Source organism: Bombina bombina, chromosome 1 (assembly GCF_027579735.1).
Source record: "Bombina bombina isolate aBomBom1 chromosome 1, aBomBom1.pri, whole genome shotgun sequence".
In the NCBI taxonomy this organism is placed as follows: Eukaryota; Metazoa; Chordata; class Amphibia; order Anura; family Bombinatoridae; genus Bombina; species Bombina bombina.
This window is the reverse complement of record NC_069499.1, coordinates 1,558,602,065-1,558,615,929: the sequence shown is the minus strand read 5'-3', so window position 1 is coordinate 1,558,615,929 and position 13,865 is coordinate 1,558,602,065. Positions and strand designations below refer to the sequence as shown.

General features: G+C 37.8%; 1 protein-coding gene across 2 annotated transcripts in view; it reads left to right on the top strand.

The window, feature by feature from the left end:
* Positions 1-13,865, top strand: part of ST6GALNAC2 (ST6 N-acetylgalactosaminide alpha-2,6-sialyltransferase 2) — a 172,875-nt gene that overhangs the window by 96,155 nt on the left and 62,855 nt on the right. For both annotated transcript variants that reach the window (XM_053709498.1, XM_053709492.1), the window contains exon 2: positions 13,177-13,266. In XM_053709498.1, the coding sequence (XP_053565473.1) occupies positions 13,177-13,266 (90 nt within the window). The remainder of the gene's footprint in view (positions 1-13,176; positions 13,267-13,865) is intronic.

Here is a 13,865-nt window from a genome sequence, read left to right as displayed (position 1 = left end):
GCTGTCGTATGGGAGTATATTTTTTTAATTACTTGGATAAAGGCGCCAAGAAATTTCATCGTTTCTAGGACCTGAAACATAAAGTTCCAATCCACCCTATAAATTGCCTTTTCCGTGTCTAGTGATAGGAGTAGGGACAGATTTTCAGTTGTTACTAGATATTCCACTAGGGTTATTATTCTACTAACATTATCAGGGGCTTCCATATCTTTTACAAATCCCACTTGATCTAGATGGACTAGTGAGGGTAGAATTTTTTTTTTAAGTCTGATAGCTAAAATTTTAGTGAAAATTTTGATATCCTGGTTAATCTGGGAAATTGGCCTATAGCTTTGACAAAGTTTAGTATTCTTCCCAGCTTTTGGTATTACTACAATCCTGGCTTGCAGCATCTCTTGAGGTATTTCCCTCCCTGACATTATATTATTAAAAAAAAGTTCACTAAATGGGGTATAAGGTTTTTCTTAAAGTTTATAGTATTCCCCTGTAAGGCCGTCTGAACATGCCACCTTGCCTGGTTTAAGATCTTTAATTACTGTTAAAATCTCGTTAGCCAAAATCTCTGAGTTGAGATCTTCCAAATATGATTCCCTAATAGTGTTCAGGTTCGCCGTTTTTAAGAATTTACTCATTCATGATTGTATACAAGGTAAAGCTTTCTGTAATTTCTTGTGGTTTGAGGTAAGGGACCCGTTCTTTTTATATAGTGTGTTTATGGAGAAAAGTATTTATTTTGCTTGTTTGAATAGACAAAATATTGGGCTTTGAGCCGCTCTAATAGAGGACTAATATTTTGGCCAATTCCTGTCTTTTGGTCAGAATAGTTTTATAAAGTCTGTGAGATTAAAGCCTGTTGATGGGCTTTTGCAAGCCTCTCTATATCCCTTTGGAGTAAGTTTACCGTTAAGTTAGTTTTTTTTTGTGTAGAGCGATTTTTCTTTTATTAGCAGGCCTCTCATGAGGTTTGTGGGCAGCCCAGGCAATCAAAGGATTCTTAGTGGGGTCTATATTTATCTCCCAGTATTTCTGAAGTGCTTTTAGCGGTTTCCCATGGATCTTGGGATTTCTAAGTAATGTAGGATCGTTAGTCCAGGATCTATGTCTATGAAAATTTAGTATACCTGTCAGCTCTAAAAAAAAAACAATTGAGTGGTCAGACCAAACACACGTTTGGGTACCAGAGGAGACCAAATTGGGGACCAGAATTTGACTGGTATATGTAATCTAGAGTGGAGTATGATTTGTGTGCAGGGGAATAATATGTGAAGTCATGTTTAGAGTTGCCTAGAGCGTCCCAAGAGCCAATAAGGTTATGGGTCTCAAGTGAGTCGCTAATTGATTTAACTATGATATTATGTCTGTTGTCATTGGGACATTAAAATCCACTGCCAAAATGATCCCAGTTTGGGACCATTGTGTGAGTAATTGCAAAATATGGTGAAAGAAAGTGTTTTGTTTATCGTTGGGTGCATATAAATTGCATAATGTAACCAATGTGTCCTGAATTTTACCATGAGCTATCACATATCTGCCTTCCTTATCCCTGATAACTTTTACAGTAACAAAATCTAATAATCTATGTATGATTGTCACTCCTCTTTTTTGGAGTCTGTAGTAGAATGATAGTTTTGAGGGAATTGTATCCAGTACTTCGGGATTGCTTTGGCCGTAAAATGTATCTCCTGTAGGAATATTACATTAGCTTTTGTTTTGAGATATTGTGTCATGGCCGTCCGCCGTTTATTATCTGTGTTAAGTCCCCTTACATTATGGGAGATTAATTTTAAATTACTCGCCATCATATATGTTCATCTTTTCCTCCCCCAACCATGTTGTGCTGGTTTCTCCTTGAATAGGGTGTCAATTATAGAATGTGCCTCTCCCAATGCATTGTAGAATATCTTTTTCCCACCCCCCAACGAAACCCACCTGGTCTACAAATAAACTTGTAGTGAATAATACATAACGTATGAATAACAATAAATAACAACAATAAAATGTAGCAAAAACATTTTTCCCCCATCTTGGACAGGATAACATGTTTGATAAGGGTGCAGTTTTGTAGAAACAACATATAACAAAAAAGTAACAAAGGCAATACTTGAATACTAATGGCATAATACCTGCTTTTCTTAAGTTGCATCTTGATTATCCCTCAGTCTTATGAGTCCATAAGGTAAACTGTGCATCATTACAATTTTATAACCACAAAGAGAGTCATTAACTTTAAAAAGTGAACTTGATAACTTATAGTACTTAGCGCTTTTTAAGTAGCAATAAGGCATAACCTAAAGATGTTATAGAGGCAAACCAGTAAACTCAACTTCAGTATGTCTCTTCTTTTCATCTCGTAAATGGGAATCTTCCCCTTGTGGATCAGTTTTTTTGTTTTTTCTTTGGTATCCTGGTCCATTTCTTTTGAAGAGGTTTTCCCTGTTGGGATGTGGTATCTACAGACTCAGCATTCTGTGTGAGAACTGGCGGTTCCATTTTCAATCTTCGACACACCTCAGGAATCTCCTGTTATTTTTTAATAGAGATGGTTCTGTTGTCCCACAAAATATGAAGCGCAAAAACGAAGCCCCAGCGATAAGGTATCTGATTTTTCCTTAAAAGTAGTATGAGTGGATGTAAGGCACTTCTCCTCTGCGATGTCCTAAGACAGAGATCTTGGTAGAACTGAATGATGTTCCCATGGAACTTATATGTGAGATTTTTCCTTGCTGCCTCCAGGATTTCTTCCCTTTCTTGGTATCGGAGCATCTTGATTATAATATCTCTTGGAGACTCTTCTCCTTTAGGCTTTGGCCTGAGAGCCAGATGAGCTTTTGGAGCAAATGAAGAAGATATTCAGTTAATTCTGTAGGATTCACAGATTCGGGAACTCCCTTTAATCTTATATTGCATCGTCGGCTTCGGTTCTCTAAGTCTTCTAACTTATCATAAATATCCTCTAAATCTTGTTGTTGAGAAGAGACTTGGTTCGTGAGGGCATTGATTCCTTTCACCATGGAGTCACCTTTTTCTTCCAATGAGTTCACTCTCGTTCCCAGATCCACTACTACTTGTTTGAGATCTGCTAAGCTGTTTGTTACTGTGTTTTGTAGCGTTTCCATCTTCTCCAGAAGTTTTTCTAAGTTTGTATTAATATCTTGCTTTGAGACGAAGTGTTCGAGGTCTGCTTTTGTGATTGGCATTAATTCTTCACTTATGACTTGAGAACCTGAATCAGAATCCTCTTCCTCATCTGGTATATTTGTCTGTGGGTCTAAAGATTTTTCCCCTTTTGAGGATTTAAAAAAAGAGTAGCTGCCGACTGTTTGCTCAGTGGCGTAGATTTGTTATGTTTCTTAGCTGCCATTTTGAAATTCTGCTTCCCCCCCCCCCCCCGAGTGTTGCTATAAGTATGTCTCTATCTCCTTACCTCAAAGGCAATATAAGTATTGAAATTATAATATGTGAAGGATCCCCTAGGAGAGCAATAGATTCTGTCCATTTAAAGTGATGGTAAACTCTCCCCTTTTTAAAATCAGATCTGGAATGTAAGCACTATTTTAGATGGAGTTTTATTCATCATGTGCAATGAAAATGCACTATAACTTAGTTATTAATATAGATATGAAATTCAAATACCCCACGTTACACCACCCACTTCAAAAGTCAATTTTCCTGTCAGCTAAATGATTGAATTACTCTCCAATCAATGCTCTAGCTACAACAAAAGTGCCATATGGGGAGAGTGCTGATAGGACAACAATTCAATCTGTTAGCTCACAGAAAATTTTACTTTTGAAGTGGGCGGAGGAGCATGCAGTATTTGAATTTCATATCTATATTAAAAAGCATGTTATACTGCATCTTCATTACATCTAATGAATTAAACTCCATCTAAAATAGTGCTTACATTCCAGATCTGATTTTAAAAAGGGGAGAGTTTACCATCACTTTAAGTAGATAGCATGTGGGAAGGATCAAATATGTATAACTCTTCAGTCTGTCATGCTGCTACAGTGGCTATGTCATTACACTCTGAGCTTCAATGTAAATGTTAATAATTCCCTCCAACCGCTATCTCCTGGACATAATATTATATGGATTCATGCATCCGATACTTTAGTAATGGCTGATCTCATTTTTAATGAAGTGCTTTCACTTTTTCTTGCTTTTATATTAAGCAGTATACTTGCCTTGTAAGGTTGTTATTACTGATGATATCATGCTTTCTCAGTGGGCCTTTCGAATTACTTGTTTAATTACTTAACATAGTCTGAATGTAATTATTATTTAGAGACTCTGTCTTATATATAGTTCTTTTGTACTGGCCTGAGTCTCCCTCTTTTATTATCTGTGCTCACAGACCTGACTCACCGGGCCGTTGCTTAGATGCTGCAGCAATCTGCTCCTCTATGCCCAGTTATCACCGGAAATTTGTATATCCCTTCGGCTCACACAGAAACAGGCGTGGGCAAGAGATGTTCAGGATCCCTGGGCGTTGGAAATTATATCCCAGGGATATCTCCTGGACTTCAAAGTTTCCCCCCAAAAGGGAGATTTCACCTTTCACAATTATCTGCAAACCAGATAAAGAGAGAGGCATTCTTACACTGTGTACGAGACCTCCTAGTTATGGGAGTGATCCATCCAGTTCCAAAGGAGGAACAGGGACAGGGTTTTTACTCAAATCTGTTTGTGGTTCCCAAAAAAGAGGGAACCTTCAGACCAATTTTGGATCTAAAGATCTTAAACAAATTCCTCAAAGTTCCATCATTCAAGATGGAAACTATTCGTACCATCCTACCAATGATCCAGGAGGGTCAATATATGACTACAGTGGATCTAAAGGATGCTTATCTTCACATTCCGATACACAAAGATCATCATCGGTTTCTCAGGTTTGCCTTTCTAGACAGGCATTACCAGTTTGTAGCTCTTCCCTTTGGATTAGCTACAGCCCCAAGAATCTTTACAAAGGCTCTAGGGTTGCTTCTGGCGGTCCTAAGGCCGCCGGGCATAGCAGTAGCCCCTTATTTAGACGACATTCTGATACAGGCGTCAAACTTCCAAATTGCCAAGTCTCATACGGACGTAGTACTGGCATTTCTGAGGTCGCATGGGTGGAAAGTGAACGAGGAAAAGAGTTTGCTATCCCTACTCACAAGAGTTTCCTTTCTAGGGACTCTGATAGATTCTGTAGAAATGAAAATTTACCTGACGGAGTCCAGGTTATCAAAGCTTCTAAATTTCTGCCGGGTTCTTCATTCCATTCCGCGCCCTTCGGTGGCTCAGTGTATGGAAGTAATCGGCTTAATGGTAGCGGCAATGGGCATAGTGCCGTTTGCACGCAGACATCTCAGACCGCTGCAACTATGCATGCTCAGTCAGTGGAACGGGGATTACACAGATTTGTCCCCTCAACTGAATCTGGACCAAGAGACCAGGGATTCTCTTCTCTGGTGGCTATCTCGGGTCCATCTGTCCAAAGGTATGACCTTTCGCAGGCCAGATTGGACAATTGTAACAACAGATGCCAGCCTTCTATGTTGGGGTGCAGTCTGGAATTCCCTGAAGGCTCAGGGATCGTGGACTCAGGAGGAGTCTCTCCTTCCAATAAATATTCTGGAACTAAGAGCGATATTCAATGCTCTTCAGGCTTGGCCTCAGTTAGCAACTCTAAGGTACATCAGATTTCAGTCGGACAACATCACGACTGTAGCTTACATCAACCATCAAGGGGGAACAAGAAGTTCCCTAGCGATGTTAGAAGTTTCAAAAATAATTATCTGGGCAGAGATTCACTCTTGCCACCTATCAGCTATCCATATCCCAGGTGTAGAGAACTGGTGTGTAGTCGTAAGACTTTTCATCCGGGAGAGTGGGAACTCCATCCGGAGGTTTTTGCACAACTGATTCATTGTTGGGGCAAACCAGAACTGGATCTCATGGCGTCTCGCCAGAACGCCAAGCTTCCGTGTTACGGATCCAGGTCCAGGGATCCCAAGGCAACACTGATAGATGCTCTAGCAGCGCCCTGGTCTTTCAACCTGGCTTATGTGTTTCCACCGTTTCCTCTGCTCCCTCGACTGATTGCCAAGATCAAGCAGGAGAGAGCATCAGTGATTCTGATAGCACCTGCGTAGCCACGCAGGACCTGGTATGCAGATCTAGTGGACATGTCATCCTTTCCACCATGGTCTCTGCCTCTGAGACAGGACCTTCTACTTCAGGGTCCTTTCAACCATCCAAATCTAATTTCTCTGAGGCTGACTGCCTGGAGATTGAAGGCTTGATTTTATCAAAGCGTGGCTTCTCAGAGTCAGTTATTGATACCTTAATACAGGCACGAAAGCCTGTCACCAGGAAAATTTAACATAAGATATGGCGTAAATATCTTTATTGGTGTGAATACAAGGGTTACTCATGGAGTAAGGTCAGGATTCCCAGGATATTATCTTTTCTCCAAGAAGGTTTGGAAAAAGGATTGTCAGCTAGTTCCTTAAAGGGACAGATTTCTGCTCTGTCTATTCTTTTGCACAAGCGTCTGGCAGATGCTCCAGACGTTCAGGCATTTTGTCAGGCTTTAGTTAAAATCAAGCCTGTGTTTAAACCTGATGCTCCACCATGGAGCTTAAATTTGGTTCTTAAGGTTCTTCAAGGAGTTCCGTTTGAACCTCTTCATTCCATAGATATCAAACTTTTATCTTGGAAAGTTCTTTTTTTTTTGGTAGCTATTTCCTCGGCTCATAGAGTCTCTGAGCTATCTGCCTTATAATGTGATTCTCCTTATCTGATTTTTCATACGGATAAGGTAGTCCTGCGTACCAAACCTGGGTTCTTACCTAAGGTGGTATCTAACAAGAATATCAATAAAGAGATTGTTGTTCCATCCTTGTGTCCTAATCCTTCTTCGAAGAAGGAACGTCTATTACACAATCTGGACGTGGTCTGTGCTTTAAAGTTTTTCTTACAAGCTACTAAAGATTTTCGTCAAACATCTGCTTTGTTTGTTGTCTACTCTGGACAGAGGAGAGGTCAAAAGGCTTCGGCAACCTCTCTTTCTTTTTGGCTAAGAAGCATAATCCGCTTAGCCTATGAGACTGCTGGACAGCAGCCTCCTGAAAGGATTACAGCTCATTCCACTAGAGCTGTGGCTTCCACTTGGGCCTTTAAAAATGAGGCTTCTGTTGAACAGATTTGCAAGGCGGCGACTTGGTCTTCGCGTCATACTTTTTCAAAATTTTACAAATTTGATACTTTTGCTTCTTCGGAGGCTATATTTGGGAGAGAGGTTTTACAGGCAGTGGTCCCTTCCGTTTAAGTACCTGCCTTGTCCCTCCCTTCATCCGTGGATGATCTGTGGACTGGATACACCTTACAAGAGAAAACACAATTTATTCTTACCTGATAAATTTATTTCTCTTGTTGTGTATCCAGTCCACAGGCCTGCCCTGTCATTTTAAGGCAGGTAATTTTTAAATTTAAACTACAGTAACCACTGCACCCTATGGTTCCTTGTTTTCGGTTGAATGACTGGCTATGACAGTTAGGGGAGGAGCTATATTACAGCTCTGCTGTGGGTGTCCTCTTGCAACTTCCTGTTGGGAATGAGAATATCCCACAAGTAATGGATGATCCGTGGACTGGATACACCACAAGAGAAATAAATTTATCAGGTAAGAATAAATTGTGTTTTTGCAGTCACAAACCTACAAGGGGGTCGATGTCTCTATGAAGGCATGTCTAGCTTGATGTCATAAAACCTCTAGAATAACATAAACTGGTTTGCTGTTCAGTGAATACTAGATAAACAGTGAGTTAGTTTTGCCCATGCTCAGAGAAGGCAGAAGCCAACTTCAGTTACCAGCATGTCAGCTCTCTTATCTCGCTGAGGGCAAGTTATACTGAGAATTTCAAACTGCTCATTTTGCAAGAAAACAATTAAGTTGATTGCTATTTTCCTACAATTTTGTTTATTTTTACTTTCATTTAAGGTTTGTTTTACTGAAAGAGCCCTTTTTTATATCCCTTTAAGAAGCAGTGCAGTAGAGGACTTTTGATGCAAAATCATGCTGCAATAGAACTTAAGTTCTATCATGTCAGCTCCTTTATCTCATTAAAGGCAGTGGCTACACTGAGAATTTGTTAATGCCCATTTTGCAAAAAGAAGTTGTTTGCTTTTTTTAAATTTATTTTTAATTTATTTATTTGTGTATTTTACCGAAGGAGCACTGGTTCGCATTACTTTACTAGGAAAGCAAATGCCAAGTTTTGAGTGAAATCTTACAAATGTAATGGCAATCATATTTTAGCTCAAATTAAACAGTCAATTAAAAACTAATTTAATATGTGCCAGAAATATATTGCTATTCGATATCAAGATCAAGTGGTCTAGCTGAAGTAGCACAATATACTTGGCTATCCAGGCGATGCTTGAAATTTTAGCAGAGATTTAAAAATATGTCCTTGTAATATTTCACGCTTTACGCAGCCATATTGGAAATGTTATTGAAATACTCTTGCAATTTCAATGCAACTCTTTATCAACTACTTGTGGGTGGAAAAGTACTTGTATATCCATAATGAATAATTTTATTTTTGGTACAATTTAAGTCACAGAATGTAAAAAACATGCCAATTTCTCACAACCGCTGCCGTTTCTGGTTTCCAAAATTAAATAACAAAGTTCTTGGAGTTTGTTTGTTTTTTGTTGTTGTTTTTTTTTTGTTTTTTTAATAAACCATGAAATAAATATTTTCTCTGAAATTACTTTTTAATTTGAACGTCCCTTTAAAGGGACACTGAACCCAAATTTTTTCTTTTGTGATTCAGATAGAGCATGCAAATTTAAGCAACTTTCTAATGTACTCCTATTATCAATTTTTCTTCGTTCTCTTGCTTTCTTTATTTGAAAAAGTAGGCATCTAAGCTATTTTTTTGGTTCAGACCATGGAAAGCACTTGTTTATTGGTGGGTGAATTTATCCACCAATCAGCAAGAACAACCCAGGTTGTTCACCAAAAATGGGACGGCATCTAAACTTACATTCTTGCATTTCAAATAAAGATACAAAGAGAATGAAGAGGAGTAAAATAGAAAGTTGCTTAAAATTGCATGCTCTATCTGAATCACAAAATAAAAAATTTGGGTTCAGTGCCCCTTTAAACATGAAATAAATGCTAGATGGAATGACGCATTCAAATAAAAGATTAGTATGAGAATAACATGAAGATTAGATTTTATTTAAAAAAAAAAAAAAAAAGTTTCATTTGCTTTTTAAATATTGACAAAATATGTGTAAAGTTTGTATTTATAAAGCAATGGGAGCTGCCATGTTGTAACTTAGGTTACCTTCTCTGCTGTGGCCAATTAGGGACAGCTATAAATAGGTCACTAGAGTGTGCAGCCAAAGACTCTGTGGAATATTGCAGTGTTCAGCACTTCCACTTCTAACAGAAACTGAAAAGCAACGATTGTCAGAAGGAAATAACAGGAAAGGGGACAAAATAAATAATGAAATTGATATTGAGATATGCGTGTGTGTGTGTATGTTTGTATGCGTATATATATATGAAATGGATAGGGTGTTTTGGCTTGCTCTGTGTGTTATGCAAATAGTTATTTTGCCCTTTTTAGAGTTTCTCCTGATGTATTTCAAAGGCAGCTTAGTCTGGAGATTCCACTATCATCAATGGAATAAATTGTTGAGGGTTGAGGGTTCCAAACTGTAGCGCTCATAGAATGGAGGAAACATTAACAGAGAACAATGTATGGTGCAGTATGAATATACTAGTTAACAATATAGTACAAAAAGTAAGAATATTGCTCACCTTTTAAAACCTCAAGCATGTGAGGAGCGTTGGGGGGAATTAATCCCTGTCTGTGTTAAAGATGTTTGTCCCTTGGTGACCAGTTGGAGTATGGTACTTCTTTCTTTATGGTGCCTTTGGGATATTTTTCTCCCCTTTGAAGTATGGTATCTATAACTTTCAGTGATGAAGTTCATCTGTAGGTTTGGAGTTGAATCCATTATTTTTCAGGAGTATACTGTGCTTTTTTTAGGAAAACAATAATGTGCTTCCCCTCTTTGGAGTATGGTAGATTCCTTGAGAGAAGGCTCAGATACGAGTGAGTGGTAAAAACATATATGGTGGTTTTAGTTCCTTTAAGGTATTCCACTTTGTAGGATTTCACCGGATTCACAGGCCTGTGTCTAACAGGCAGGCTTGTTTTGATGCGCTCTGGCATATATATATATATATATATATATATATATATATATATATATATATATAGATAGATAGATAGATAGATAGATATCCAGCAAGAAGCGCACTCCAAAGGTCTTGTTTTGGCAAAATGTCACTTTAATGTGAACGTTTTCGAGTCTAAAAGACTCGTCCTCAGTCCTGGATCTATAATTATTTCTTTGCTGCACCCAAGGCTATTGAGTGGGAGTTCAGGAGTGCACATTGTCGACATATATATATTTTATATTACCATCTCAGTGTTTAATGTGTGATTGTGCCACTGAACTTGTCTGATATTTACATTTTGATTGTGACATTACAGTTGAAATGTTTTGATAGCATTAATACCACACTTTCCTTATAACCAGAAATATTTCTACTGTACTTCTAACCCAGGTTTTGTTCTATAAGGCAATGACATTAAAAGGGCAGGAAACACTTTGCATGACTCTTCTGTTGGCTCATATGTCATTCTGTAGAAAAACAAGTCTAAATAAATTAACATCTTTGTTTGCTGCAATTGTTTTCCTATAGTCAAACTCCTCCCACCATTTACCTTATTTGGAGGAGCCAATCAGACAAGCTACAGTCATGATGTTAGTATAAAGTGCATTGTACTTATTTGCTGAAGCCAATTAGGGAAATATTCAGGGTTAACCTTGAGAAGTGAGCAGGCTGCATTTTTCAGAGCTAAACTACATTGAGATGGGGCAAAAATAAAGTAAATTGCAAAGTTCTATATAAAACCAATGTAACTGTCTCTTTAAGGAAATCCATGTTTTAAAGGGTATTAAAATAATATAAAAGTGAGTTGTATGCTGGGTCTGAGTATTTAGCTACTGATTGGTGCAAATGCTTTAGCGCATGAGCTTGATTGACAGGCAGCACAACTCAGCACCTGTCTAGGTTCTGAAACCAAAACCCGTCACGTGCATGTGATGTTTTTTTATTATTATTAAAATACACAGGGCTTTTAAAGGGAAAGGGTACTGTAATTTTGTTTTTTAGTTCTCTTTTAACCCATTGATGCCCTTAGGCTGTTCCATGCCATTCTAACAGTGCCAGGCTTTAACGCCCTTAGGAAGGCACGGAACGCTCTAACATTTGCTACTCTGCATTGAAGTTATGTGATTGTTCCCAATTTCCCCTTTTGTTTATGTTGGAACTTTTCTTCCGATCTTGTGCACTTGCCCCCATCCTGAAGGGGTTCATTTTTTCCCACTGAATATTTTTACCTATTGGAATGTTTTAAACAGTTTGCCTTGATTTTGTCATTTGAAATAGCTGCTTTTGTCTGTGGTATTCCCATCTATATTCCCAATGGGGAGTATCACAGAGAGGTACTAAAATGCTTATTTTACAGTGTTCTCTCTAAGGATGTGATTCTCAAAAAATAGCTGGCATAGAGAGAAATCTTAAAGGGATATAAAACACATTTTTTTTTCTTTAATATTCAGATAGAGAAGCAATTTTAAGCAACTTTCTAATTTACTCTTATTATCAATTTTTCTTCGTTCTCTTGGTATCTTTATTTAAAAGCAGGAATGTAAGCTTAGGGACTGGTCCATCTTTGGTTCAACACCTGGGTTGCTGGCTGGAAGGGTTTCATATCCCTTTAATGAGATTTGCCATTCCCAAGGGAAAATTTGCATTTAAAGAGAACTCTGAGATGCCTCATAACACTGCCTATTAATCTGTGTAAAAAGATGAGATCAGAAGGATTTTATGTAAACATAGGAATACAAGCTAATGAGGTCTGCTCTCCTCAGCCTATTTTATTGGGCTGTGGTTTCATTTACCAGAGACAGCTATTTCATATACAAAATATACCTAAAGGACCAATTTCTCATATATTTTAAACTCTGCAGCTGGTATAACAAGTGACTGTAAACACATTAAGGGGAAACCAATTATACAGTTCTCTGTCCCTTTAATCGTGCATAGGAGAGAGCAGGAAAAAACATGCAATTCCAAGAGAGAACATTAAAAAAAAGTTTATTTAAAGCTGGTCATTGGCTGAGAAAGACATTTCCCACAGTGCCATGTTTTACAAGCATAAAACAAATATTTATAAAGAACAGATAGAAAAAAATAATATACTTTTTAAAGAAGATAAATGAGATTAACTTTCATGTCACTACCCAGAATGCTTTGCTGCAGTGCATGCAGAATTATGCTAAAAGTGAAATTGCATATTGTACAAATACACTTCTGGTTGTTGTTAGTTTTACAATTCTTTTTCAATTATTTTCTGGCTGATGGTTGACACCTCACTTGACACAGATTTTCTCATAAAAATAGGATTTGCATTAAAAGGAACAGTATTTTGCACATTTTTATGCCTTTAAAGGGACAGTCTACACCAGAATTTTTATTGTTTTAAAAGATAGATAATCCCTTTATTACCCATTTCCCAGTTTTGCATAACCAACACAGTTATAATAATATACTTTTAACCTCTGTGATTATCTTGTATCTAAGCCTCTGCAAACTGCCCCTTTTTTCAGTTCTTTTGACAGACTTGCAGTCTAGCCAATCAGTGCCTGCTCCCAGATAACATCTCGTGCACGAGCACAGTGTTATCTATATGAAATACGTGAACTAACACCCTCTAGTGGTGAAAAACTGTTAAAATGCAATCTGAAAGAGGTGGGCTTCAAGGTCTAAGAAATTAGCATATGAACCTCCTAGGTTAAGCTTTCAACTAAGAATACCAAGAGAACAAAGCAAAATTGGTGATAAAAGTAAATTGGAAAATTGTTTAAAATTACATGCTCTATCTGAATCATGAAAGTTTATTTTGGCCTAGACTGTCCCTTTAATATTATGTTAAATATAGACTTATAAAAGGAGAGAAGGGGGCACAGATCTAGTTTCTTTTTAATAAATGTGTGTGGCACATTTGATCTCCTCTAATATTTGTCTCTTGCAGTGCCCGACAGGAAGATGAGGCTCTGGTATCACCCTCTGAAGACTCAGATGAAATGCAGGAAGCTGGGAACCTTCCTGAATTAAAATGGATGTAAGCGCCTTACACAGTGTACCATGATTTTGTTTTACCTTTAAATATATTCCCAATTATCCATATCACCTGGAGTATATTAAATTGTATACAGATGAATCCTTTACCTTGATTTTGTCATTTGAAATGGCTGCTTTTGCCTGCTGTACCCCCACATATAATGGAACATTCAGTTCTTAAAGGGATATGATGCAGTATAACTAAAAATCTGACATGAAAATATTAGCTGAACATCTCTATGTAAAAAATAAGTTATTTTACAGCAATATGTCTTCAGCTCACCAGAGCAAGTGCTGTGTAAACCGTTATACTTCAGCTGCTGTCCAACTGCAAGTTGAAAACAAAAAAATAATGGACAATCAGCATCAGCAGTGCTGAGGTAATGCTTTGCCTTTGCTATGGCCTCATGAGATTTAACTAAAATCTCATGAGATTTCATAGAACTTAGTTAAACTGAATAGGAAAATAACAAGAGTATGCCTGCACATGACAGATTCTCACTCTCTTGCAAGTCCTGGGACAAGTATCCTGACTGGCTGCTTAAAGTCTCTTTACAATGGGGTGTGATAACTTAAAGGAATGGTAAAGTCAATGCTATT